The sequence below is a fragment of the Rhinichthys klamathensis genome, unplaced genomic scaffold (genome assembly GCF_029890125.1).
Source record: "Rhinichthys klamathensis goyatoka isolate OS25496 unplaced genomic scaffold, OSU_Roscu_1.1 h1tg000261l_1, whole genome shotgun sequence".
Lineage (NCBI taxonomy): Eukaryota > Metazoa > Chordata > Actinopteri > Cypriniformes > Leuciscidae > Rhinichthys > Rhinichthys klamathensis.
In genome coordinates, this window is record NW_026606782.1 from 470,814 (window position 1) to 498,658 (window position 27,845).

The 27,845-nt window shown below is 40.8% G+C and overlaps 1 protein-coding gene across 9 annotated transcripts in view; it reads right to left on the minus strand.

The window, feature by feature from the left end:
* The window catches only part of ctnnd2b (catenin (cadherin-associated protein), delta 2b), a 106,416-nt gene that overhangs the window by 5,822 nt on the left and 72,749 nt on the right, over window positions 1-27,845 (minus strand). For 6 of the 9 annotated variants that reach the window (XM_056267542.1, XM_056267540.1, XM_056267548.1 and 3 more), the window contains 10 exons: window positions 21,997-22,129; window positions 20,493-20,706; window positions 16,719-16,902; window positions 14,660-14,777; window positions 12,226-12,411; window positions 9,087-9,281; window positions 8,497-8,647; window positions 7,433-7,652; window positions 6,294-6,378; window positions 5,809-5,935 (listed from right to left, as the gene is read on the minus strand). In XM_056267542.1, coding sequence (XP_056123517.1) covers window positions 5,809-5,935; window positions 6,294-6,378; window positions 7,433-7,652; window positions 8,497-8,647; window positions 9,087-9,281; window positions 12,226-12,411; window positions 14,660-14,777; window positions 16,719-16,902; window positions 20,493-20,706; window positions 21,997-22,129 — 1,613 coding nt within the window. The remainder of the gene's footprint in view (window positions 1-5,808; window positions 5,936-6,293; window positions 6,379-7,432; window positions 7,653-8,496; window positions 8,648-9,086; window positions 9,282-12,225; window positions 12,412-14,659; window positions 14,778-16,718; window positions 16,903-20,492; window positions 20,707-21,996; window positions 22,130-27,845) is intronic. The other 3 variants (XM_056267545.1, XM_056267544.1, XM_056267541.1) reach the window with 1 other exon arrangement.

The window sequence follows — 27,845 nt, forward strand, 5'->3', positions numbered from 1 at the left end:
CGGCAGCTTTTTTCATCGGCGCTCGTCCCCCGCGTGTAACCGGGCCGCCCCATTCCTGCCTGAACTTCACACAGAGCTGACGAAGTCCTGGAATGCCCCGCTCTCGGCTAGAAACCGCTCCGATATATCCGCCTCGCTGCGCTCGGTGGACGGAGCCGCCGAAAAAGGTTACTCAGCCATGCCGCCCGTCGAGGACTTGGTCGCCGCACACCTCTGCCCGCCCTCTGCTAGATGGCGCTCTTCCCCCACGCTTCCTTCGAAAGCTTGCAGAGCGACCTCGAGCTTTCATGCTCGCGCCTACGCCGCCGCCGGTCAGGCCGCCGCAGCGCTGCATTCTATGTCTGTCCTCCAAGTATTACAGAGCGATATTCTCCGTGAGTGGGCCGAAAGCGGTAGAAACCCCTCCCCCGCTGTCACGGATCTGAGAAGTGCTACGGACCTCGCCCTTCGCGCCACTAAAGCCGCCGCACAAGCTCTGGGGAGATGCATGGCCAGCCTTTGTGTTGCCGAGAGACACTTATGGCTCACGCTCGCCGACATGGGAGATTCTGAGCGCGCCGCGTTTCTTAACGCGCCCCTCTCCCCGACGGGCCTTTTTGGATCTGCTGTCACGGGAATCGTCGATCGCTTTTCTGAGGTCCAGAAAGCTACTCAGGCGATGAATTTGTTTCTGCCCCACCGCGCTAGCTCTTCCGCGGGCCGCTCTCGCAAGCTTCCTGCCAGAGCTCCACCACAGCGCCCCCCTCCGCAGACTCAAACAGCCCAGCGCAGACAGGGCGGCCGCCCTCGCTCTCGCTTTGACAGCCGCCGTAGACCGCCGCCCCCTCGAGGCCCGTGACCTAAGATCACGCTGAAGCCTGATCATCAGAAGTCTGCCTAGCAAAGTCAAGAAAACGACGGTGCTCTCCCGCTGCGGCCGGACCGCCGTCAAAGCTTCGCCCTCTGCCAGTCCCCGTTATTTCGCCGACTGCTGTAGTGTTGACCGCCACAAACAAGCCGGTGTCCCAGCCCGCTTGCGAGCGACAAAAAGCCGTTTTTACGGCTACCCAGAGAAATCTCAAAAAGAGAAAATTTGCCAGTTGTGTAGAAAATGTGCCCACAATCATGTGCTCACCCATACACACAAGCATAACATATCCCGTGTCTCTATCAGAGCCCCATCACATGAAACGGGCACAGCCCGCTCTAATATCAGAGAACATAAACACGCCCACGAGCTCGTGCGCGTGTCCCCTTTCTGCTCGCTCTGTTTCACGGCCCATAGACTCCTCTCTGAGTGCAAATCCCGTTGCCACACACATTCAAAGCGCGCCCACACACTGTGTCCAGCCCGCTATGTGCAGCAATCAGAGCGATATAGCCATTCGGCCACTAGCCGCATGCTCCAAAGCGTGGGAAGCCATTCTAGGCATTTCCCCGTGGGTACTAAGCATTATAAAGAACGGCTATCTGCTACAGTTTCGCCGCCGCCCGCCTCGTGCGCGCGCGCGGCTCGAATCTACTGTCAGCCCGCTGGCCGCCGGCACGCTCCGCTCAGAAATTGCGACGCTGTTGCAAAAGGGCGCCATAGAGAGAGTCCCACCATCTATGACCGAGTCGGGGGTTTTACGGCCGTTATTTTCTGGTTCCCAAGAAAAAAGGCGGCCTCAGACCGATTTTAGATCTCAGGTCTTTGAACAAAGTGCTCATGAAGAGACCGTTCAAGATGCTCACTACCAGGAAACTCCTCGCGCAGGTGCGCCAGGGGGACTGGTTCATCTCTCTAGACCTGAAAGACGCCTATTTTCAGATCCAGATAAATCCCCGTCACAGGCCATTCTTACGTTTCGCCTTCGAGGGTCATGTTAATCAATACGCCGTTCTCCCGTTCGGCTTATCCCTGGCGCCCCGCACATTTACGAAGTGCATGGATACGGCGCTCGCCCCCCCTGCGGAGCCAGGGGCTGCGCATATTGAATTATCTGGACGACTGGCTGATTTTGGCCCAATCACAGACGGAGCTTCTGTCGCACCGCGCAGTTCTCCTCGACCATCTGAAAACGCTGGGCCTCTCTGTCAACTGGACAAAGAGCTCCCTTCAACCCAGTCAATCGATTTCCTTTCTAGGAATAGATTTGAACTCGGTCACGATGACGGCTCGCCTGTCTACACAGCGCGCGCAGTGTACAGCGACTGGCCGCCTCGTTTCAGATGGGCACCCGCTCACCTCTGAAAAATTTTCAGAGGATGCTGGGTTACATGGCCTCAGCCTCCGCTGTGCTTCAGCTGGGCCTTCTGCACATGCGTCCGCTTCAGCTTTGGTTAAACAGCCGTGTACCCCACCGCGCGTGGAACACGGGCCGCCAGCTGATCAGAGTTACGCAGACATGTCTCACGGCGCTGCAGCCATGGACAGTAGCAGAATGGTTTCGACAGGGCGTCACGATGGGGACCTTTTCCCGCCGAAAAGTCATCTCGACAGATGCATCCAACACGGGTTGGGGTGCAGTCTGCGAGGGCTCACCGGCCTTCGGCCATTGGTCGACACAGGAAAGCCCCTTACACATAAACTGTCTGGAAATGCTTGCGGTCGGGAACGCGCTTTCGCGCTTCCTCCCGCTCATTCGGGGACACCACGTCCTGATCCGTTCGGACAACATGGCTGTGGTCTCCTATCTCAACCGTCAGGGCGGTGTCAGGTCCAGGAATCTCTTCCTACTGACACACCGCATTTTAGTTTGGTCTCAGAGCCGCCTGCTCTCGCTCAGAGCGACGCATGTGCCGGGCCATCTGAACGACGGTCCAGACATACTGTCCAGGAACCTCATCTCCTCAGGAGAATGGTCCCTGAACACACAAACGGTCCAAATACTGTGGCGGCTATTCGGCAGAGCAGAGGTGGACCTCTTCGCGTCAGAAGAGAACGCTCACTGCCCAATATTTTTCTCAAGGAGCGGCTCTGTCCTCAGTAAAACGCGTGGGGGATCTTCACGCGCTCTCATCCAGCGCTGCGTGTCTCGAGTTTGGCCCGAATGATTCTGTTGTCATTCTCAAACCTAGACATGGCTATGTCCCGAAGGCGATTGGTACCCCGTTCAGGGCTCAGATTATTTCCCTATCGGCTCTGCCTTCATCCGATAGTGAGCGCGACGCCAATCTCCTCTGCCCGGTGCGGGCTCTGAGATTGTACACTACGCGCGCTGCCGCGTTCAGACGCGCTGAGCAGCTTTTCGTGTCGTTTGGGGGGCGCACCAAAGGTCTGGCCGCCTCTAAACAGACACTGTCTAGATGGATAGTAGACGCTATCGCCTCTGCTTACGCATCTAAATGCCTGCCCTGCCCTCTGGGCATCAGGGCGCACTCCACTAGAGGCATGGCCTCATCGTGGGCATGGTCCTGTGGAATTTCCATTCATGACATTTGTGTGGCCGCGGGATGGGCCTCCCCGTCCACTTTTGTCAGATTTTACAACTTGGAAGTTCCCGCCTTGCAGGCAAAATTACTAGCTGTCTAACGACCAGCTCCCTAAGAAGCTGCATTACTGGGAGTCCCTCACACAACCGGTTCGCCCCTTGTGCTCTCCTTAAATGCTTATACACTTCATGTGCCCGCTCTGCCGGCCTCATATTACATTCACTCCACGTTAAAAATCCCCCGGTATCACCCTGGGATTCATGAGTGGATTCATAGCGCGCACGGCGTTGACCAGGTGTTCCCGCAGCGTAAGCTAGCTTACGCAATACGAGAGAACCTCTCGTAAGAGAACGAATCGGTTACCTAACGTAACCTCGGTTCTCTCTAGAAGAGGGAACGAGTATTGCGTTCCCGGCCGTGCTTGCGCTACTAGCGTTTCGCTTCACGCTGAAATAAATCAACATATAAGCCTGGGAGAGACTGTTATATACACCATAGCCACGCCCATTCTGGCGGGCTATGACGCAATGAGCGCGCGGGCGCCTCTCATTGGAAGCGGGTTCAGCCCCGCTCTCCCATAGGCTTAAGCAGTTCTCTCTGAGCGAACCAATGAGCTGCTAGCTAGCCTGCTCTAGGTCTGCCGCAGAGGAACTGCGTTGTGTATGGATACAAATTATGAAATAATTTTTTGGCTTCAATATCTCAGCAAAGATGAATCTTTCCCGCAGCGTAAGCTAGCTTACGCAATACTCGTTCCCTCTTCTAGAGAGAACCGAGGTTACGTTAGGTAACCGATTCGTTTTTCACTATTTATTATTTTCTTTTTTTAATTGTAACAATTAGTATTTTTGTGATGGTTTTTTCATTTAGTTTTGAAGTCGGGCAAGGGTAAAACAATAACGTTTATACATAAAAGGCTTTTGAAAATAATCAAAAATGAATAATAATAAAAAGTTTCTAGAGTTTTAATGTGACTTTCATAAAGAATAACAAAAAGTCAAATGAAATCTGTTAAGTCTTAATAAAACCCTTGGAATATACAATTGCTCACAGATGAAGAAACCACCCAATAATGTCCTCAGCTATTAAAAGAAAAGATTCTTTTACAACAAAAGTATTTCATTATTTCAGAAAAAAAGTTACTTATGTGCCATTATCTATTTAATTATTTGGATGTTAATGAATCGGCCCCTCGAGGACAGATTCTGTGCTCTTGCTCTTTTCAGCATGATTTGTCAGTCGGGACACAGTCTACTCCTCTGGATGGCCATCTTACTTGCAAATGTACTGATTTTCAGTTCCCTGACAATTACAACTTGCACAATTTAAAAGGTGTGAGATTCTCATTTGGGATAGTTCCCCACCACACCCTCCCCAGCATTGGGAGAATAAATATGCCCCCTCTTTGTTTTTCCCATGATATGTGAGGACATTATAAGCACTTAATATTCAGGTTGCCCTGAATAAACATAATGAACATCATAAATAAAGGTTTCTCACAGACTGGAGATGACATAGCACTATTAAACTAAAAATTAGTGCAAATGAAGAATCTACTAAATAATCTTTGATATCTGAAACAACTAGAGAACAGACAGTGCCTGCTAAACAAAGCATGTTAATTTAGCAGAACAGACTCTTCTGTAGCACTGTGTAATTAGGATACACATGGCGCCCTGACAGACAGTACTGCATTCTCCTTCCTGCCATCAGTTGGAAATAGAAGAATATCAGGATGTACCCTGATTATGACAGATCTGTTCCCTCTATGATCACATAACGGCATGGCCACATTTTTTATTGTCCTGTTAATGTACTACTTTGGGATTAGTCATTATGATTGACTAGTTGACTAAGGCCTTGTCCACACTAATATGTTTTCGCTTGAAAGCGCGTCTTTTTCTCTGCATTTTGTTTTTGTCCTGCGGTGCTTTTTGAAAATGTTTCCCAAGTTTTGAAACGCTAGTGTGAACGGAGAGCGTTTTAAAACGAAAATGGCGTTTTCAAATGTATCCGGATTAATGTAGCTTAGCCTAATTCTCCAACAAATGACTAGTTGATTAGTGAGGTCAACTTGTTTTAGATGCTTTACTTAGTGTGCTCTCTGACAAATTTCGTGCCATTTTTGAGCACCTTGAGCATTGTGGTTAGTTAATAGTTCCGTGTATCTCGATTGTTCCATCCTGATGCACACTGTCCACCTGACACCATTCTATTATACAAACTGATGAGTTGACTAGGTGTTCATGCAACACCCTGGCTATGCAACCAACTGATTTTGAAAATAAGTAGTTTTGATCATCTCAAGTACTTTTTTTATTCCTCTAATCTACTCCCGACAAGGAGATAAAGTCTCCTTGATAAATCAATGATATCACTTGTTGTCAAAATGGAGAAAAGTGGAGCGTCTCTCACCTGATCGATTATTGGGTGAAGTCCGCACAGGAGAGATAGATGGGGTGCGAGAGGAGGAATAGGGTCGTTGTCTGTCTCTCTCAATTGTAGATGAAGAGCCAATGAAGTGATACTGAGAATAGCCATCCTGTCATAAAAATAAGAAGAACATGATCATTGATTCATCCTGAAGCAACACTCATCAAAACCTCCTGGTTTCAAGTATATGACAGACACAGATGGAAAACAAAAAAATAAAACAGATTTTCATCCATTTGTCATGCATATTTTCATGCAAAATTTAATTCCTTTAAAATAATTTAGATAAACCAAGTGGTCAGAATGTGCCAGTTGGCGCCTGCTGGTAGATGCTATAGCTACACCATTCGGCAGCAAAAAGCCTCTCTCTCCTCTGATGCCAATTCAAAAGTAACCCTAACTCTAACCCTAACCCTAGGTGCAAATGTAATAGATGTGAGAACAGTGAGGTCTTCAGAATTCATTACCTTCTTATAGAGGCTTCGCAAATCTCTGTACTGCCACATGCTGTTGAGGACTTGAGAAGCTGCTTTCACCACCTTCGGTGTGTGTCTGCAGGGAAACAGAAGAGAAAATGGATACAATACATAGCCTTATCTGCAATAGTTATAAAAAAAAGTACATTCTCAGCAATATAAACAAACAGTGTATTCATCTGCTGGCTAGACATAGGTTATAAATATCTCAGTGAAAATATGTTTTAGTTCAGATCAATTTGTGCAAAGATTTCTCTACTGAGCAGTGTAGCTACTTCAAAGGCACAAAAACTCTCTCAAAAATGAGAATGATAAACACAATAACATCTAAAGTAAATGCTAAGGAGATTCATTTAAATTACATTATTGTAACCAAACACTTTTGGGTCTGTAAGACTTTTGAAAGAAGTCTCTTTATGTTTTTGAAAGAAGTTTTTCAAAACTGTTTTCTATTTTAATATATTTTTAAATAGTCTTGTGATGACAAAGCTGAATTTTCAGTCTTCAGTGTCACACAATCCTTCAGAAATCATTCTAATATGCTGATTTGGTGCTCAAAAAATGTCTTATTATTAGTAATGTTGAAAACAGCTGTGCTACTTAATATGTACGTGAAAACCATGTTACATTCTTTCAGAATTCTTGTTCAAAAGAATTCTTGTTTATTTGAAATGGAAATCTTTTTGTAACATTAGAAATGTATTAACTGTCACTTTTGATCACTTTAAAACATCCTTTCTGAATAAAAGTATTCATTTATTTAAAAAAAAAATCTTTTGAACGGCATTGAATGTTAACTATAAGAACTAAAAGGAAACATTATCTTGTAATGCACTTTCAGAGTAAACTGATCCAGTACAATAGCTCACAAAACCCAATAGAGTTACTGGACTTCCATCTATACTAATATCTCCTGAGAGGAGGCTTGGCTTCCTTCAAGGCAAGTGCTGTTTTTCACACTGTCACAAGTTTTCATTTTTCATAATAAACAATCCAGTCCAGCATGTCCTCTTCCTTTATCAACAAATTTTCTGTCCATTTAAATATGCCTAATTCTGTAGGATATAATAGGGTAAAATCTGATTTTGTCTATTGATCATGATAATTTTACAGAGCACCAAGATACTAACTTGTCTCCTTTGCTGCGGGCAATGCCGATGAGTTTCTCAATGCCGCCGGCGTCACGAAGGGCCTTGGTGTTCTCCATGTTCTTCGTGATGACTTCATGCAGAGCGCAGCAGATCGCCGTAATGGTGTCATCAGACATGCTCTTGCTGGAGCCGGTGCCGGTGCTGTTGTTATTGTTGCCGCCCGGTAGCCGATGGACCAGATCCCTCATGGCATACTTGCCTTGGGTTGCGTGGATGAGATGAACAGAAAAGAAAAGTCAGAGAGGAGGTGTGACAACCAGAGGCCTTTTCAGAGATGCAGATTTTGGATTCAGATTCTACCGTGGGCATGCAAAGCTCTTTTTAAATGTGCTGAACCTCAAGGCTGTAACTACTGCAGCATTGGAAATGCCAAAGCGTCCGATATACCCAGCAGCTCGCTTACACTTAATGTGACCGCGAAATACCCATTCCCACTGGGAAGCTAATTCTCTCTGCAACAACCTGCGCTACAAAACTGCTTTCAACTGGTATGCATTGAAGTTACATGAAAGAAAGGTTTCCATGTGCACTTGCAGCTTTGCCCGCTTCATTACTGATCTCCTTAAATAATGGAGGACATTTGAACAGCTCTATCCGCAAAGAACCCGCAGTATTCTGAGGGTGCCGGCGTCTCGACATTTGTACATTTTACGCCGTTCCTCTTGCCCTATATTCCAAAAGAGATGCACACGCCTTCGAACTCACGCAGGGCCGAGACCAGACTGAATGAGCCAGGCGGTTGCCATGGAGACACGGGGGCCCATCAGAATACACAAACTATTAAAAAGATCAATAGTCTGTTAGTGTCGTGAGCAGCCTTTCAAACAATGCCACCTCGTCTCACTGCAATACCTGACTAGAAATGCTACACTGATACACACATAACAAATACACACACTTACACACAAAAAGAAATAGATCTTGAAAGGCCTCTGCCTTAAAAGTAATTTAGGGGTACACGTACCTCTGCTGCATTCGGCTCTGCTGAAGTCAAAGAGAAAATGTTAGCTTGAGGCAAATACACTTCCATGTCCCGAACCTACCTATGAGCTCCTTGTTCCTGACATCAAGGGCCATGTTTCGGAGAGCTGTGGCCACAGCACACACCACCCGGTCATTGTCTATTCTCAGCAACTCCACCAGAATGGGCAGCCCTTTCTCTTTCCGAACAGCAGCACGGATGTACACCGACCACTACAGGCACAGAAAACGGACAAAAAAGTGCCGCAAAATGATTATCAATACATCAACTGAACAAATGCGTTCAAATGAGATTCGTGTCAACTTTGCATAATGTCACACCACTGTTTGTTTTCCCTTTTCTGTAACAAATGAGCAGAAAATGAGGACAACAGAAGATTTAAAGTGCAGAATTCGACAGAATATTTGAGTCACTGTCTAAACTTTCAAGACTTAGAGAGAATTCAGCTCTTTTCTTACGTTGTATCCATTTGAAGATATCTTACACTGTTTATGTACTCTCAAAAGAGACTTTGTTCTTGATAAAGTTCACCATGTTCTCTAACTCCATGACCTTGAGGTATGAATGTGTATTTGTGTCAGTCATAATGGTGGTGTGTGTGCCAGAGACAGTCTGGTTGGTTCGTGGCTCTTCAGGTGCAGGGTTACTCACAGGTTTTAAGGTGGGGCCTACCTTCCAGCTACCCGCTGCCAGGTTCTGTAGAGCCCCAGCCGCTCCCTCCAGTGTGTCCGGGTTTGAGCACTCAGACAGCAGAGTGAGGTATGGTTTTACTATGGACGGGTGCCACAGCATCTGTAGTCCCTTTGGAGGGTCACTGGAGTCTGGGAAAGGCCCAACACCATCCCACTGAAAGCAAAGACACAAGTGTCATTACACGAGACAAAATATCTGTAAGTGGTACTACTGAGAAAGACATCATGTACAGAAACCTTCCACAAATAAGGTACAAAATAGAGCTTGAACCAAAAAAGAATGGTCAAAGAACGAAGGTGCTCAACCAAAATATATATCAAAAATATTGATCATCAACTGTGATTTAGTTGTTTTATTTTCTATGCGGTTTTGCAACTCTGTTAGCAATATTTGACATGTCTGAATGAAGTTTTTAAATCAGATTTTTGTGATTTTATTTTATAGCAATAAATATTAAATAAGCAATAAATTGAATTAAAAAAAAGTAAATAAAAATAAAAATAAAACTTTATACCAGAAAGGGTAACAGGGTTTTTAATTTTACTAATGTCACATGGCAGGGACACACAAGTTTGGGACCATAGGTTGGGTAGTAATTACTGACAAGGGTAGTATTTCTCAAAAAACATGGTAAAAGAGTTGAGCACAAACAGTGGGACAAAGCTTAAAAATGATTTTTTTTGTAATTAAAACAAATTATGCTTATTAAAGGTGCAATGTGTAACATTTTTTAAGTATCTATTAACAGAAATGCAATATGACATCCATAACTATGTGTTCAGTGGTGTATAAAGAACTTACTTAATAAACCGTAATGTTTTTATTACCTTAGAATGAGGCATTTATATCTACATAGGCGCGGGAATCCCCTTCTATGAAGGTCGCCATATTGTGACGTCATGTTTCTACGTAGTTGACAGCGAACAAACAGCGTTACAGAGCGCGTTTCGTCACTACCTTGAAAGAGAAGCCGCAGGAAGCTAGAAGCTAGTCATAAACACCGTGAGTAGTGACTTTTCCCTTGTCAGTGGTGTAAATATGTAGTTGGATTGTTTCATGTAACTTAATTCTTCTCCCTCGCTGTGTTATGGCTTTGCTATGTGGGGATAAATGTGCTGTTTAAGTTCGTGAGACAGCTGATTAGTAGGCTACTCTTGTCATTGACCGTAAAACAGTTACAGGAATCACCAACCCGTCGATCTTGGAAGCATTTTAAGTCGATCGAGTTTCCAAAATCAGAGAAAAAAAGCCTATTGTGTGTAGTAAGTAGTGTCTAGGGGATGCGGAGGCGCGCGCGCTGTCATTTTCACGTCATTCACACAATCACGTCATTTTTGCCGCACGCACCTTTGGGCTCATGCGGACGCGTCGAGTTTAAACAAGGCTTAACGCTTTAACCAGCTCAGCCACAGTAACAGCTCATATTAGCCAGCTAAACTTTTACTACCCTGTTAGAAAAGATATATAGTTGCATAGTTTCATGTGGTTCTTCTCCCTCGCTGTATTATGGGTTTGCTATGTGGGGAGAATGTGCTGGTTATGTTCGTGAGGCTATATTATGTATTAAGACCCTTGATCCTCACCTGAAACTTTATCCATGATGTGGTTTATAATGGACTGTGGTACAGAAACTTGGTTTATGCTGGCTATTCTCTGCTGTCTCAGACGACGATATTTGTCCCGTTTTAGCCACCGTAGCTTCTTCGAAAGGGAGGGGAAAGCGGTGGGCTGAGCCCTTAGTGTAAACTCGCAACCGAACCGCTAGATGTCGCTAAAAGTCAAACACTGCACCTTTAAACAAGTTGACAATTTTTATCATAATTTAAAATAACTGTCTTCTATTTCAGTATATTTTTTAAATGTCTTTGATGATTTTATTTCAGTCTTTAGTGTCATGAATCTTCAGAAATCATTCTAATATGCCAATTTGTTGCTCATGAAACATTTCTTATTATTATCAATGTGTGCTGCTTAACATTTTTGTAGAAACTGTGATTATTATTTTTTCTGAATTCTGTGATGAATAGAAAGTCCAAAATAATGGCATTTATTTGAAATAGTAAAGACATTACAAAAGATTTCTGTCACTTTTGATCAATTTAATGAATAAAATTCATTTAAAAAAAAACAATTTTATTCTTGCTGAATAAAAGTATTCATTACTTTAAAGATATCGTACTGACCCCAAGCTTTTAAAGATTAGTGTATATTTTTACAACAATTAAAAACTGGATATCAGTTCAGCAAAAAATATGACACTGTTGTATGATTTTAATTGCTAGATACAGTGCAGATGGGACAGGACAAAAATCATAATTTAAATAGGATAGAGAGTGTTTCACAACAAAACGCATGGGATTTGTGCCAAAGTGTAATAGGACCCCAAATTGTACCCTATTCATGGAAAGTGCCAGATGCGATTTTATTTTTGTCCACTTTTATTTATAAAGACATCAGGCATCAGGAAATGATGGGGAGAAGAGGGGGAAACAGGACTGGGTAATGTTATGTGTCAGACTCAAACTTAATGTACTGTATATTGCATGCTTTAGCACAACAGCTCAATGTGACGTGACGAGATTAGATGATCATCACTGTCATGATCATGAGATCACTGTACGGAATGATTATACATATACTATAGTATTTACAAGGCACTCCAAGATAATTAAAGTGGCCACGGCAAAGGGAAATAACACTGTACTTTTGTTGTGTACTAGTGACATTTTTAAAGATAACGCTCACTAGTTGTTTAGGATACAGAGCAATTGAATAGACAGGGCAAACTGTCACACAGCCAGATGTGCATTTGCATCGTTGTTAAAGGAACAGATGACTCACAGACAATTAAGTTATTTAAAAGCCACAATGCAAAGTAATGCCACCTTTTACCTCGCTATTCATCCCATGCAAATGCTGAACAAACACTCCCGATGCCCCTATCTTCATCTGTTTTCAGAAACTAAATGAAATCAGCCTGGAAAATACGTAATTATCCACTGGAGTAGGACGAGTGTCGACGCAGGCGACCCGTACGCGAATGCTGCTAAGTGATGCTAATTGCCAGCAGCTGCAGGGATAAAAAACCCCAGCCCACCTGATCGTGGCTCTTCTTTTTCTTCTTCTTCTTGCCCCAGCAGCCGGAGCTCTCCGCATCCTTCCCGCTGGCATCGGTGCACAGAACCCCGTCCAGTTCCTCCGATCCCATCTGCTGCCCCTGAGACGTCTCTGCGGCCAACCTGTACGACAGGTTCCGCAGGATGCACACGCAGTTCTCGATGGTCTAGAAGGGGGCACGTTTGACGCGCAAAGAGTGTGGGAAAAAAGAACGTTTACAGATTAACACACCTCCAGAAGTTTGACTTTACTTGACACAGTAAATATCGAAATGTCTTTTTCTATTTGCAAGACAATCTGTCTTCTTTGTGAAGGCTGTGCATTATTGTGCCCTGAACTCTTAATAGTCTCTTGTTAGATTAGTCTTTTGGACAGACTCCAGTGGAGAACTGGGGAACTAATCCTATTGTGATGAGCAGTGAGGCAGGAAAAACAAAGAGGACGACTTTGATCTTGTAAATGCTTTCAGAGGGATTAAAGTGACACTCTTTTTTTCCTCATTCAAACTTGTTCTCACAAAGTATTATGCTAGTAAAAGAGACCCCTTGAAAATCAAACAAAACATGGACTCAAAATAGAGGGGTGTGTCGCTGCATTACTTTATCTGTATAATTACCATAAACCTCTCTTAATAGCAACTGCAGCTTGTTTTGTACAACATTGTTGGTGGTAAAAGCAATTAAAGGAGCTGAAACTAAAGCTAAACTGTCTGTCTGATACAATGTATATTGCCCCTGCTGGAAAAATAAATAAAAAACTACTGGGTTGGACCTGTTTAAAAGCATCCAAAATGGTTTTTAATTAGATTTAGGTGGGCTATGCTAGACTGTAAACTGCACAAGCTGGTTAAAACAGATATTTCTGCAGGCAAACCTGCTTGACCAGTGTAGTGATGTAGCTACATCATCATGGAAGATTTAAGGATGGGTTTATCTGAAATATTATACCACAATAAATATTAAACAGCATGTAAACAACTTATTTAAATCTGCGTCCTGTAGTCTCGATGAACGGCTGTTTAGAAAACGTCAGAAAAAATTATATATACTTTGTGATCAGAATTCCTGCCCATCCAAAAGGAAAAAAATCAGCCTTTATCACAGACATAAACTGTAATATAAAGTTCTGCTCAGTTAACTAGAGGACGAGTTAACTTATTAAGAGCCTTAAACAAAACTCAAAACTGAATTAATGGCTTAACTGAATATTGTTCAAAGATTCAATGCCATTAACTTGTAAAACTTTGGAAAATCCAATTATTTCATACTCAAAAGTGATCATTGTTTTACTCCGGTGCCTTGTTAATCTGTATTTCCAGGCAGACTGATAAAAAAACCCCTATGTGCACTCACTTCTAAAAGCTGCGGAAAGTCAGCTAATCAGAAATGTGTCATACTAACATTTCTGATTACCTATTCAATCTGACTTCTGACCTGTAATGCTGCCTGAATCATAATCATATACTGTTTGTTCGTTGGCCAGAGGAGAACTGGCCCCCCGAGCCCCGACTGAGCCTGGGTTTTATTCTCCATTCTGTCACCTGATTGAGTTTTGGTTCCTTGACACGGTTGCCTTTGGCTTTTGGCTTGCTTAGCTGGGAACTCTTAATATTCAACAATATTACTGATCTGCCTGCATTGACACCATTGTATGAGAACTGAACTGAGCTGGACGATGGCATCACTGTTGTCTCCAGAACGGCTGTATAGATAAATGAACTAAATTAATAACTTTTTTTTTTACAACAGAAATGAACCATCACTGAACTTACTTCAGCTGGACTATGACACTATTTTCTTCTAGATCTGCTGTACAGCCAAGACAAACTTTGTTGCCTTATTTTCCTGTTATCACTGTAAAGCTTCTTTGAAACAATATGTATTGTAAAAAGCACTGTATAATTAAAGACTTGACTTGACTAACAAGAAACTATGCTTCGAACCACAGGTTGAGAGCTGTAGATCCAACCACACAACTTGCAATGCTGAATGTTTGATGGAACTATGGTCTTGGGAAACACATAATCGCTGAACTATGTTGGTCACTTGCAACCATAATTGGCTTTTTGGAAATGCATCCCAGATTAGGGAAAGTGATTTCCAGTTTTGTGAGCAAAATTCATCAGATGGTGAGTGAACGGACTGTGGGTGGTCCGTGGGTGTGCCGTCTGAGACTAAGCTGGTCTAGACGGGCCTTTTTACAGCAGAACTGGCTTTTTTCACTGAGGAGTTTTTGCATATTCTGCACTGTGTTTTCAATCTCATCTAACATTTAACAGTGAAGAAGTACTCTAGTGCTGTGTTGAAAATGGTTGGGGAGCGAAAAACACTCAACTAAACCTGCTAGAACTCTCTGTGGTGCTCCGTTGAATGCATACAACTTTGGTAGAAAGGCAGGGGAGGGAAAGGTCAAACCTTGCTGTCGATCTCACTGGTGCCCAGGGCTGTCTGGATGACATAAAGCAGCGCATCAGTCAGACCCTCACACTCTCTCATCCTGCGGCGGGCTTCTTCTCCGGCTGAGCTCACATTCCTGTAGAGAACACAAGAATGCACACATGCATACAATGTCACACATTTTGTATTATCGACATCATTGATTATGTTTGGGCAGTTCTGAGCTTCAAGTCAATACTAAACCAACCAAAGTGGTCTTCAACATCAATGAGCTTTTCATGGAAATGAGTACTAACTCACTCACCCCCCCCCCCCCCTCCCCCTCCCCCCCCCCTCCCCCTCCCCCTCCCCCTCCCCCCAAATTTCTTTTCACACAGAACAATATTTGGATAGCAGTGTTTTAATACTTTCTGAGAAGTCAACTCGGTGATACGAGAAAGTATAACAAAGAAAAATTTCACATCAGCTTTATGAATCACCAGCAACATGCCTCAAAGCAACAAGCCTAGATTCCCAAGAGCTGGAGCCTCGGGAGACCTGAATCAGGAAGTCTGATCTGAGAAGGTGCTTGTGAGAAATCAAAGACCACATCCTGTCCTCTCTCTCTCTCTCTCTCTCTCCAAGAAGCTTCTAAGAGATCTGTGTGTCCCAGGCAGCTGCAGGTGGTGTGGCAACTGTGTCCAACCATTAAATATTCAATCAGACTTCTAGTTCCTCAGCCATCCATGAAGAGGATTAATTATCACGCTGGGCGTAGGGAGCTTAGTCCAGCCATCCAAGAGTGACTCAGCACTTTCTACAGTCCCGCTGCTTCAGACCCGAACGCTGATGCGCAGAGGGAGAGAGCATAGTATATGCATATAGTATGAGCTATAAATGTAAAGTGCTGTTAATGTCAAGCTGAGTTTTAAAGTAAAAAAAGTTTCTGCGCTCCGAAAGTACCTGCAGATTTTTTGTTGTTTCCAGTGAGCTCCTAATAGCTTAAGTGATATCAAAATGCACATTTCCATTTAGTAAGCAAAAAATAGAAAGCAGCTGGAAAATATGATATTAAGATAATCAACACAATATCAACAGCATTACGATGGAAAAGCTTAAACGTGCAAATAATGTGACCATCACATTGATAAAAATGACAAAGCCACAACATACAGCAGTCAAACATATTGACAGACTAGACAGGCTTTTTAAACCACACACTAGCCAGATAAATAAACATTTGACACTATGCCAAACGTTTTCCCATGCCTGTGTAGTGCCAAATCCCCCCCCATCCAATTCCTACCCCTTTGGACTCTAAGGAGTAGTTGTTTTTGCCTCATCAAAAAACCTGTCACATCATGACCATAATTTTGTTCTGGTTCATCAAAAGGCTTTTTTGTTAACCTTTTTCTTAATTGTGTAGAGTATATGCAGGCTAACCGGTTAGTTATCAAGCTATATTTAAAGGGAATCTAAAATAATAGGAAATGTAATTGGTTTGGGGGGAGGGGCAAAAGAGAATTGGACATGGGCAAGGTTTTGGCATGCCACCAGGTCCACAGTCACAGTGGACAGAATCCTATTGTTGAATCAGACCAATCCTGGCCAGAATATAATCCTAGTAAAGTGGCAGAACGAGCTCCATCACAAAATGGTTTTATGCACAGAGTCTGAGACCAGCCAAATTCATCAAAAGCAACTGAATCCATTTATTCAAATCAATTAACTTAAGTTATCAGTTGAAGGGCTCCAAGAAAAGCCTCAAAGCTAATTCACAAATGTGTTTGGTTGACACACAGAAGCACAGAGCCATTATCCAGATATGTACTTTATCCCACTGAGACCCCAATATACTGTGACACTTCTGAAGGCACACAAATTCATCATATCATGTCTTTTTGAAAGATGGAAATTCGGAGGCATTTACATAATATTTGCATAATTCTTACTTAAATAATCACCTAATAAAACAATGAATTGCTTCTAAGTGAAGATTAAGCCTCTTAAGAGCAAAAATAGAAACTGTGCCTGTATATAAATGAAAAACAATAGATTTTGAATAAATACTTAGATTGACATTAATTAGGAGCTGTACCTGAGGCACCCGGTAGCATTGCGGAGCACCTGTGAGGAATGCAGGTGCAGCTTGCGGTCGTCCTGATGGGGTGAGGTGTCCCAGCCCGAGTGAGGAATAATGACCGTGTTGGTCAGCACTGCCAGAGCATCCTGAATTATGGGCATCTTCAGTGCATCGCAAGAGGACAAGTTCCACAGCACACCTGTTTAGAAGAACAACATCTATGAACCCAAAAGCATTTCATCCAGTGGTGAAGTATACACCCACTATATTGATACAGAGATTACAATTTCCCTTCTTCACCTTGAGTTTATGTTGTGCACCAAAAAAAAGAATATATATATATATATATATATATATATATATATATATATATATATATATATATATATATATATATATATATATATATATATATATAATTAAAAGCACTGATTGCAGGAGGCTAAGAACATGCATTTGAATATTGCATGAGGTCTTGGTCAAGAGTCCTCAAGTGAAAACATTTCTGAAGTTTTACTAGTGTCCTCATCAGCTCTTGTTAGTATAAACGTTAGATTGTGTGGTCCAAGCCACATCACAATCAAGACTGAACTGTGAACTGCTAGAATGTAGAATATGGCTAACCTGTGTCTAATTTTGCATACTATTTGTCCTTTCACAAGACCCCTACTGCTCTGATTCAGTGTACAAGGGAGTGCTTTTGCAAGTTCTTCCTCCCTGCTGCTAGGGTATAAAACTTTGTCCCAACTAATTATATCTTATGTTATTTGTTAAATATCACAGTCTTCCAGTTATAATAATAAGAAATGTTTCTTGAGCAGCAAATCAGCATATTAGAATGATTTCTGCAGGATCATGTAACACTGAAGAAAAAGAAAATCAGCTTTGCCATCACAGGAATAAATTACAGTTTAAAATATATTAAAATAGAAAACAGTTATTTTGAATTGTAACAATATTTCAAAATATTTCAAATATCTTACTGTATTTTTGATCAAATAAATGCAGCTTTGGTGAGCATAAAATACTTCTTTAAATTTTTTTTTTTTTTTCGACCCATATCTTATCGACCCAAAACATTTGACCGGTAGTGTATGTTTGTTACAAAATGTTCACTACTATTTTGTAACACAAAGAGCTTATTATAAACACCAAGGAATAGCTGGTAGATATTGACATGCGGCTACACCATAGATGTGTCCTCATTCACATTCTATTACATACTATCCACCCAAATTGTACGCAAAAAATAGTATGCCAAATGGCAGTGTGCATCAATACTTTAAGTAACAATGCATTTTAATGAATTATTATAGTTTAAATATTATATAAATAAACTATAATTAAATATATTTCATTAAATATAATCACTATATTATTTAATTGCTATTTAATTAAATAAACGCTATTATTTTAATTCATTTAGGTAGATGCTAATACTCACAAGCAAGCTCAAACAGAAGGCAATGGGGGACTGTGGTATTAAAAAGTAATTTATGACATGCTAGTACATCCAAAGAGTCCAAATACATCTAATGATGTTGCTACATATTCAAAAGTATGTACTTTGGCATCCCCAGTGAAGTACATACTTTTATTACATTGTACAAGTATGCAGATTGGAATACTGCCTATGGATGTTTTCCTGCCATTTGTTTGGTACTCTCCATTGATGCGAGTTTGCCGTGTGGCATCCCCCAAAATGACTGAGTGTTTATGTGGGACACTATAATAGCTAGTATAGGACCAGACACATCTTCCTTACTAGTGTTTCTCAATCCAACTCCTGGAGGCTCCTTTTTGGGTGTCTCACTGCTGTTTAGGTCATTAAATCCAAGGGCTCAAAGTAACTTACTAACTACATTGTAACTACACCATCCAGATCTAAAAAGCATCTTTCACCATTGACAGCTCTTCAAAATTGCCCATGCATTCTCACAAAACAAACTTTTTGCAAGCAACACATATATCACTATCATTTTTCATTACATTTCATTTGAAAATCATGCTACAGTATACAAGTGAGCACTTTTGTAGGTCCTTCATCTGTATTGCTAGCATGGTGTACAGTTCTGCCCCAGCCAGTTTAAATGTATCTTATCTTATAATATCCAATCTTGTTTGTTAAACATCAAAGACTTTTTTTTAATGCAGCCTCCTGTCGAACCTAGAGTTCTGAGCTCAAATAGGCCCTAGCAGTCGCGACAGGCCCGTGTGTGTCTGGCTTCAGCAATTGGCAGTCGACCGGGGTCTGCGTAGGTGTAGCTTGAGGGGGGTTGTTACGGACTGACAAGAGGACTTTTTGTCTTCTGTTCAGAACCGCTCTCTAACTTAAACATTAATTGTCTTTGAAAAAGCACAAATGGCTTCTCCCCTCTTTCCAAATGTTTCATCTAAAGTGATTACATACAGAGACATAGAGCTGTAATAAGCAAGTGCCACTCAGCTTCGTTCTTCCTATATTCAATTTGAAACATTTTAGATGTTTCTCCGAGCTCTGGATTCAGGAGGATGGAGATTTTTCAATTGATGGACATTTAGATTGCTCACCAGGCTGAAACACAAGGGAGCCGCAACGTCTTATTGAAGCGTCTCCCAACAATTCAGCATCTGACATTTATGAAATGCCTCAAAAAGCAAATTGCCGCCCAATTTTTCCGACATCTCTCAGGAACTGTCTCTGTAACGGGAATATTTCTATAGGGGATTTAGAAGAGCCTTTGTCTTTTGTCAATGCGTCAAGACTCATTATACACAATTCCCTAAAGAGGCTATGCCAAGCACTGGTAGTATCCTTAATTATTATAGCCCTAACCAATTAGGAGATCATTAACAAATCATTTAATGGGTAGTGGGGTCCACAGTAACAAGCGGATGATTCTAGGAGAGCTGATTAAAAAATTGGGCCCAATTATAAGGAAGCCAGAGATAGTGACAGAAAGTTCATATGCAATGTATTTGTATGCTTGCTGAACATGCAAAAAAAGGTGGTCAGGAAATAAAGATAGAGCGCATTCAAAGATAGGGCCAGACACCACGTCCTAATCAGGTGCCACACAAAAAAGACAGGATGTTTTGTTCACGCCCACTGTGAAATCTCATTGGTCCAATATCTCTTTTCATATAACTGCAAAATATACTTGAAATGTAGTGCCCTTCAAGTGGAGCTGGAAATATAGCAATTACAATTTTTGAGCATATGAATTACCAAACGGAGTCGTATTTAAAGGTGGGAAACTTGCAATTCTAGATGATACCCAAGTTGTCAAGTTGTGATGTTGGAAGAGGTGTGTCAATTTGAAGTATAGTGGAAACTCTTATCTATATACAGACTATAATATAATATAATATAATATAATATAATATAATATAATATAATATAATATAATATAATATAATATAATATAATATAATATAATATAATATAATATAATATAATATAATATAATATAATATAATATAATATAATATAATATAATATAATATAATATAATATAATATAATGAAATGTGCAGTGCTGGGGGTGCTCCAGGACAGGTTTGAAAACCCCAGGTTTAGGTGACTTCCGTGTTATGTTTCCAATTTGAATGTGTGGCATGTCGTAATGGAGAATGCCCGACTCAAAGGTACAAGTTTCCCAGGTGCACTTAAAGGCAGCATAAGTTCTGCAGCATTTCCTCTTTCAGTGTGGACAAACAAATTACAAATTGCTTCTCGCCAGTATCCCGTCACATCAAAGAACAAAGGAGAAGGAATGAGAAATAAATGTGCTTAATGTGTCCTGAGCACCTGTGAGCAGCTCTCTGATCTCCACGTCTGTCGTCTTGCGCAGGAGTCGCACGAGTGCAGGGATCCCACCGCAGTTCTTCAGGGCGATCTTGTTGTCGTCATTGGCCTTGCCATAAACCAGGTTCCTAAGTGCGCCGCAGGCACTCCTGTGCACGTCAGTCATACGGTGATCCAACAAGTCCACCAGCAGCTGAATCCCACCCTGCCTTCGTATCTGATACACAGAGCCACACAAATATTAAACACATTGTAGACATTTTTATAAAAGTCTGCTTATCTAGTATATCTAGCCACCAGTCTGCTTATCTTAATCAACAAGACTTCTTTTGTCAACCATCTACATATACATGTACAGTATTGTTTAAAAATTTGGTGTCAGTAAGATTAAAAAAATATAATAATAATAATAATAATAATACTTTTATGCAGCAATGGTGCATTAAATTGATCAAAATAAATGACGGTTTCCACAATTTTTTAATTTTTTTTAAAGTTTATAACATTTATTCAATTAACATCATTTTTTAACATAACAGGTTTTGGAGGAAGGCAGCATGTCACACAACCTGTCTAAGTTGGCATCTGCCTAGTTTGGCTAGTTTCCACCAAGTGATGGATAAAGCGTTTTCTCCTTGTTAAAAGTTCATAAGCCTATATTTTGCCATCCTAATTATGGGTTATAGTTGGCTGTATATCAGTTTTTGGTAACACGTTATAATAAGTATACAGTAATAAAGTACTTACAAATCATTTGCAAACAATTATAGTAAATTCATAGTTAATATATTGTCGTCTTTACATTGCTAATATATAAATAGGCTATATACAAATACTGAGTTCATTATTCATTGTCACTGTAATTAACCAAATTATTGTGTGTGTGTGTGTGTGCTTAATGTATTTGTAAACAATTTAAGGAACACTGAATATGAATGCAATTAATTTCTAATAAAGGTTGGTTTAAAGCACTTAATGACATTTTCCCATTTACCATGACCTGTTCCTTTACTACGAGCTAATTAAACAATAATAATTGTGTTAACGTGATAATGAATGAAGAACTCACTATTTGTTAATAGCCTATTAATATATGAACAATGTAGAGACTATCATTTATTAACTATGAATTAACTATAAACTAATAGTTTGTTAATGATTTGTAATTACTTTATTAATGTATACTTATTATAAAGTCTATTACGCCAAGGTCATGGGTTCGATTCCCTGGGAAAGCAAGAACTGAAAAGAATGTAAATTGTGTACCTTGAAATGCAATGTAAGTCGCTTTGGATAAAAGCGTCTGCCAAATGCATAAATGTAAATGTAAAGTGTTTTTGGGTCACCAGTTGAAAACCACTGAGCTAGAATGACACTAACCAACATAAACCAGCCTGGACCAGCATGGAAATTCAAATGAAGCTGAAATCCCCACTGCAAGAATTTATTAGTCCATAGCCTATGCAAAACATGCAGAATGTTTTTGATGTTGGTATGCAGGAGTTACCTCTGACTTGATCTTGTTGTCTCCAAAGCACAAGTGCTGGAGGTAGGCGGCAGCGTTGGACTGTACCGATGGAAACTGGTGCTGCAGCATTTGGATTACCTCCGGCAGTTCAGGATCCCTCCAGCCAAATTCCCTGAAGAGGCAAATATACACACAAAAGTGAACATGGAGAAACAATGCTTTCACATAAAGAAACAATATAACATTAAAAAGCATGTTTGTGAAGGTGTCTATCATAAAATATAGCAGCATATTTCTCTTCTATGGTGTGTAAACATATATTTTTTTAATTCTCCTCTCTGGAGTCTCTGAATGTTTCTCTTCACAATTAATCAAACCGAATTCAACGTACACCAACTTTCTGCCAACATCTGTGATCTACCTCTGTTACTTTTCTCCTTTGAAAATAGTTGAGTAATACGAATTAACATAGAAACGAATGCCACTAAACAATGGAAACAAATTAACCTCAAAATATGATGTATGACAGTGCTTGTAAGGAGAAAAAAAAAATAGAAAAAAATAATGCATGAGAAACAAAGGTTTTACAGCTACCACACATCAGCAATCATTTTTTGAATTCTGATTTTCATGCTTTCTGCAGAAGAACGTCAGATCATGGGTAATCTATACAGACAATAGCATTCTCCCAGAAATGTCGGCTTTATTGCGGGTATCAGTGACAGCTGTGCTATTGCCTGGAGCAGTCCTAAGGTGCCTGGAGCCCCATAGGAGAATATCTGCATTTCCTAAACCCCCGAGTCTGTCGACTCTGAATATCAGTCAACACCATGATTTAGGTAAGCAGCAAAAACAAATTCAACATACCATCCTGATGTCTGCTGTGAAAAAAACATGAATACCATGTGTTTGACATTCATGTCTTTTTCTCACTATCCTTCTCAGACCAGCAAATTCTGTCTCTATGCTACTAAAATTTCAGAGGCTGTCAAACAAGAGGAATCGATTCAAATGATACGATCCTGTATGAAAGAGATGGGGCGGTAATGATAGAAAGAGAACAAAAGGAAGGATGGAAGAGAAGAGAGGAAAAACAAGACATTGGTGGAGGCAGAGAGAAAATGCAATGCTGCCAAAAAGCAACATGATGGACAAACATTTCTGGGTAAGAGGCACCATGGGAAACATCTATTGTAGCATGTCCTATTTCTCTCTAGCACCACCAGCAAACCTGAGAGGGCAATTGCGGTCATTAAAAGAAGAATGGGATCCATTGGGAAAAGGTCAAAAAGGAGATAATCCTGAAAGATTGGCACTTTGTTTTCTCTCACTGTATCTTTGTTGCTTTTTATCATTGTTTAACCTTGAGAAATGAAGGCATGTTTAAATCACATCTCACTAAGCTCCTATGTTGAGGGCTTTATTCACAAAAATAGGGAACCAAGTACATTACAGAGAGTTGGAATTGGCCAACAGCCCACAAACTCTCCAATGCATTAGATGCAATGACAGCAAGCTGTCATTAATCACAGGAGCGGGCTAATTGATCATGTTTGCGTAAATCAGTAATTAGAGCGTAACACAAAAATGGCTGTAAAATGGATGAAGTTTATATGGTAATCAATGTGGCGCTGTCACACAAGTCAACTCTGGGTTAATTAGTGTAAGTACATTTTTTGACAGAGGCTCTAAAAAGACTGTTAATTAACTAGTGCACTAAAGTGAAATTATTCACTCAATGTTTACCCCATGTAATTATAGACGGCAATAAAGCAAAAGGCATGGCCCCAATGCGTTACCAGCTGAGTTCTTCAAGAAGTGACATTTGTGTTTAGCAAAACAAAAAACTAAAGCTAGCTGCTTTAACAGTAAGCACCTAAAGATAATAATGATAATATTGATAACACAATCAATAACATAATCCAACCATAAAAACCAAGCACCTTGTGAATGTGGTAGCAGTTTAATAAACAATAAGTTACTGCTGTGTAACTTGCATATTTTTGCTTCATCATTTAAAATAGTTCCAAGTGAAGCCACTGCAGAATTATATGTTGCGTCTCTGATGAACACATTTTAACTCAAAGTTTTGAAAGAATTGGAACAAAACAAAAACACTAAAATGCATTTAGTGGGGAAGTCCATTTTTGGCTTTAAAGTCAGCTGCGGCCAGTTATTTTAGCGGTTCCAAAATAGTCTGTTATTCTGCTTGCTGTTGCACACAGGTATTTGTTATCATAATATTTGAATTATTATTGTAATCATTAACACACTAGTTTGTACAGCAAGTAGTTTTACTGTTTACTCCACTTCTAGTTATTCTTCTAGTTGTTTACCTATAGTGGCTAATGAATTGTAAATTCACAGAAAATAGCTTACTTGCGCATTGAAAATTAAGGTGGATACACAGTCTGGTACCTGTCTTTTTCCCGATTTCCAACTGCGAGCGAGTTGGTTGTGTGATTTTTTTATTAACGTAGAAAAGGAATGGGGAAATATCTTTGGTACCAAGGCCATTGAAGAAGTGGGCAGTCGCAGTTTTGCTCTACACCCATAGATAATGCAGCATCACAGCATGAAGGAATGCATACATAAGTGATGAGGACTAAACGCGTAGTAATGATTTAAATGTGCATAGCAAGGCACACAGATTTATTAGATATTTGCTGCTCTGGAAACAGACTATATCATTTATGATTAAAATCAGAATAGTAATGGCACCCTACTCGTTCTCGTTCGCATCATTAAACATGAATCATTCCCCAGCAGGCCAGTCCTACAGGGACACGCACAGAGTGCAAGCTGCTGCAGCCTGGTGACACTCCCTCCTCTCTGTCAGGTCTGTCACTGGCAGCCAAATCCTTAACCTCGCCATTATGACAATTAATGCCTGGGTGAAGCCACTCCCCCCACCACAGCTCCAGTCACTGTGACAGGCCGCTGAAGCAGGGATGAACCTACCATTAATCACCAAACATGAATAATCAAACGTCTGCTCAGAGCCCAGGCCTGCAAAAAAACGTCATCCCTTGCCAAAGCCGGAGAAGGATTTGGCTGGGAAGTGACTCATTCACGCTACAGAGAACAGAGAGCTCTTTCGTTATGTGCGCTCTCAGACTTGTGATTTCACCCCTCATGGTCTGATATGGAGAGATGCTGTGGGTGGGTGGCTGGTCTACTAATAAACCGTTTGTCCCTTAAACTTCACCTGCAGGATCCACCCCCTACAATTAAACTAAGCATTGACCTTCATTCTAACAGTCAGAAACGAAAGAGGCTCTGTTCCAAATACCTAGTGTGCTGCCTATGTAGACAGTATTTTAAGGTATGCACACAGACTTTAACAAAAATCAGGAGAATTAACATGTGTCCTTCTAGATAGGATGGGAAACTCATTGCTCAGTGAAAAAAATGAAACCAAAATGGTGGACGAGAAATTCATTCAATACTGAAAAGTATAGATAAAAATTACAAATGTATTTATTTTACCAAATATGTGTGCATGTGATGTATTTTAGGCTTATTAGAGTATTATCCAGTTAGCTTAACAAAATGCAAATATAGAGTGCTGCATATATGAGTTCTAAAACCCAGAAACAAGTAGACATTTTTCCCAAAAGGTTTTTTGAATGGATTTTTGGTTAAATGCCTGAATTAAAGTCTGTGGTGAACACAATCTCAAGATATGTACACATTTTCTTCAACTACATGAAATACACAAGAATTAACCCACTTTTTTTGAAAATTCACCTTTTCACTAGTCCGCTTTTACAGCCTTGTCATGTTTACTCACACTCATGCAAATGATTCTAAATCAGACTTTCCAACTTGAAGATTTTAAATATAGATTGAAATAATTGTCGGAAGCATAGTAATGGTGACATTAAAGCCATGCCAGCTGTGGTGTAGATATCTTATAGCTTCACTTTAGCTTTTTACTTCTGGCAATTGTATTTAGGCTTCAAAATTCCTAAAAGTTGTGTTCATTTGAGAAGATTACCTTACAAAACATGTAAGAAGCCACAGAGCTTATTTTCTGCAATAACACAAAAATCCAATGGATATATCCTATTGGGAAGCAAGATGATGCTGGGTTGGCTTACAAAATGATGTCTATTAAACTCTATTGAGATCAACTTAGTCTTCTGTGGGAGGCTCTATTTGTGTGGTGCACAGAGTTGCTGCCTATAGAGAGTGTTCGAATTTGTGAGGTTCTATGACTGTTAGGATGCTGCCTATATTTGCAGTGAGAAATGGGTCTTGTTGTCCATATAAAAGATTTGCAAGACATGCATCCTGAAAATCCTTCAGCAGAGCTTGATGTAACATTTGAGCACTCACTGGATTGAGACAAACTCTCCTGTTTGTGACAGGTCTTTGTTTGAGCTTTTGTTCTGGTTCAGTCAGGTGAGCTTATCTTTCATCCCCATAGCTGAAACATTAACACCACAAAACCCAGCTTCATGCTGCAGCGCAAAAGCTGAAATAACCCACGGGGCCAGAGGAAGAAGAGGATAAGCCCCTTGTGGACCACTGAATGTTTCGTGGCATAAAAAACAGCCAAATAAAAGCATTATAAATTATGCATTCTAGATGCTTGACTGAACATGATTATTAGAAATAGAGCGAATGGATTGATATTTTGAAAGAGATGCAGCAGAGGTAAATCTAATATAGTCTTTATGTGATGTACACGGATCCTTTTCAAAAAGTAAATGTCAGTTTATTGGTAAGCAGTTAATGTGGGGCAATCACCAGCATACTATGATTGGATTTATTCTAAATTATTTCTTCATAATTATTAAAATCTTTATTATAATATATGAATATATATATAAAACACTGCAAGATAGTAACAACTCAGTCACAAATAACAATGTTTATATATGATCGTCAACAGTATGCTTTTCGTTATATGTCAATATAGAAATTCTGGCCTATACAATAAGACAATAATTATTTTCATATTATGGGCAATAACTGATAAATGGCTAATATAATAAAATGTATATTACTTTGTAGTATAAAACAACTAAAATAAATAGTTTGAATGTTGTATCTCAACATTATAAGCCGCTTTCCGACCAAGTAGTTACAGGAACTTAGTTATAGGAACTGTCCACTTCTAAACAGTTCTAAGAACTACTCTCCCCCAAACTCGGTTTTGCTGTTAGCGTTCGCACTGGCCAAGTGGCCATAGGAACTGGTAGGAGGGGTAAGGGAGTGACGCAAGCACGGCGGCGGCGGCGCCACATACAACAACAACAAACCAGCGTGGAGGAGGCTATCGGAATGTTCCTGTTCTGCCTTGCCGGGACCTTAATAACGAGTACGAACGGCGGCGTTTAAAGATCTTGAGTTCTGTACAGAGAAACACAGAAGACGAAGGCTCCAGCGTAATATGATCTTAAATAATATGATGGAAGAAGAAAGAAGAGCAGAGCGCAGGAGGAAAACAAAACGACGGGTAAGTTTAGCAAGCATTAGCAATTAGCTGGTTGAATGCGTTGTGTTTGTCTTAAGTTATGAGTTAGCATAGCCTACATAGGCGAATTGCAACAGACAGTGAAGAAAATGTGTTGACAGTGGGCGTGACTTATAAGTTGAACCAATCAACGTAGACCTAGGGAAAGGGAACTAAAAAAGTCCTCGCTCTAGACTAGGTACTGAAAGAGTTATAGGAACTACGGTCTGAGGAACTAAAAAATCCCCAACTTAGTCCGGTCGGAACACGCGAAAAAAAGGGTTACAGGAACGTTAGGTTCTAGGAACTGCAAAAGTCCCTCCGGTCGGAAAGCGGCTATAATGTACAGTATTATAGAATAATACAAAATATTAAAGAAATAAAGAAGAATAAATATTCCTTTTGAAATTTCGACAAATGATAA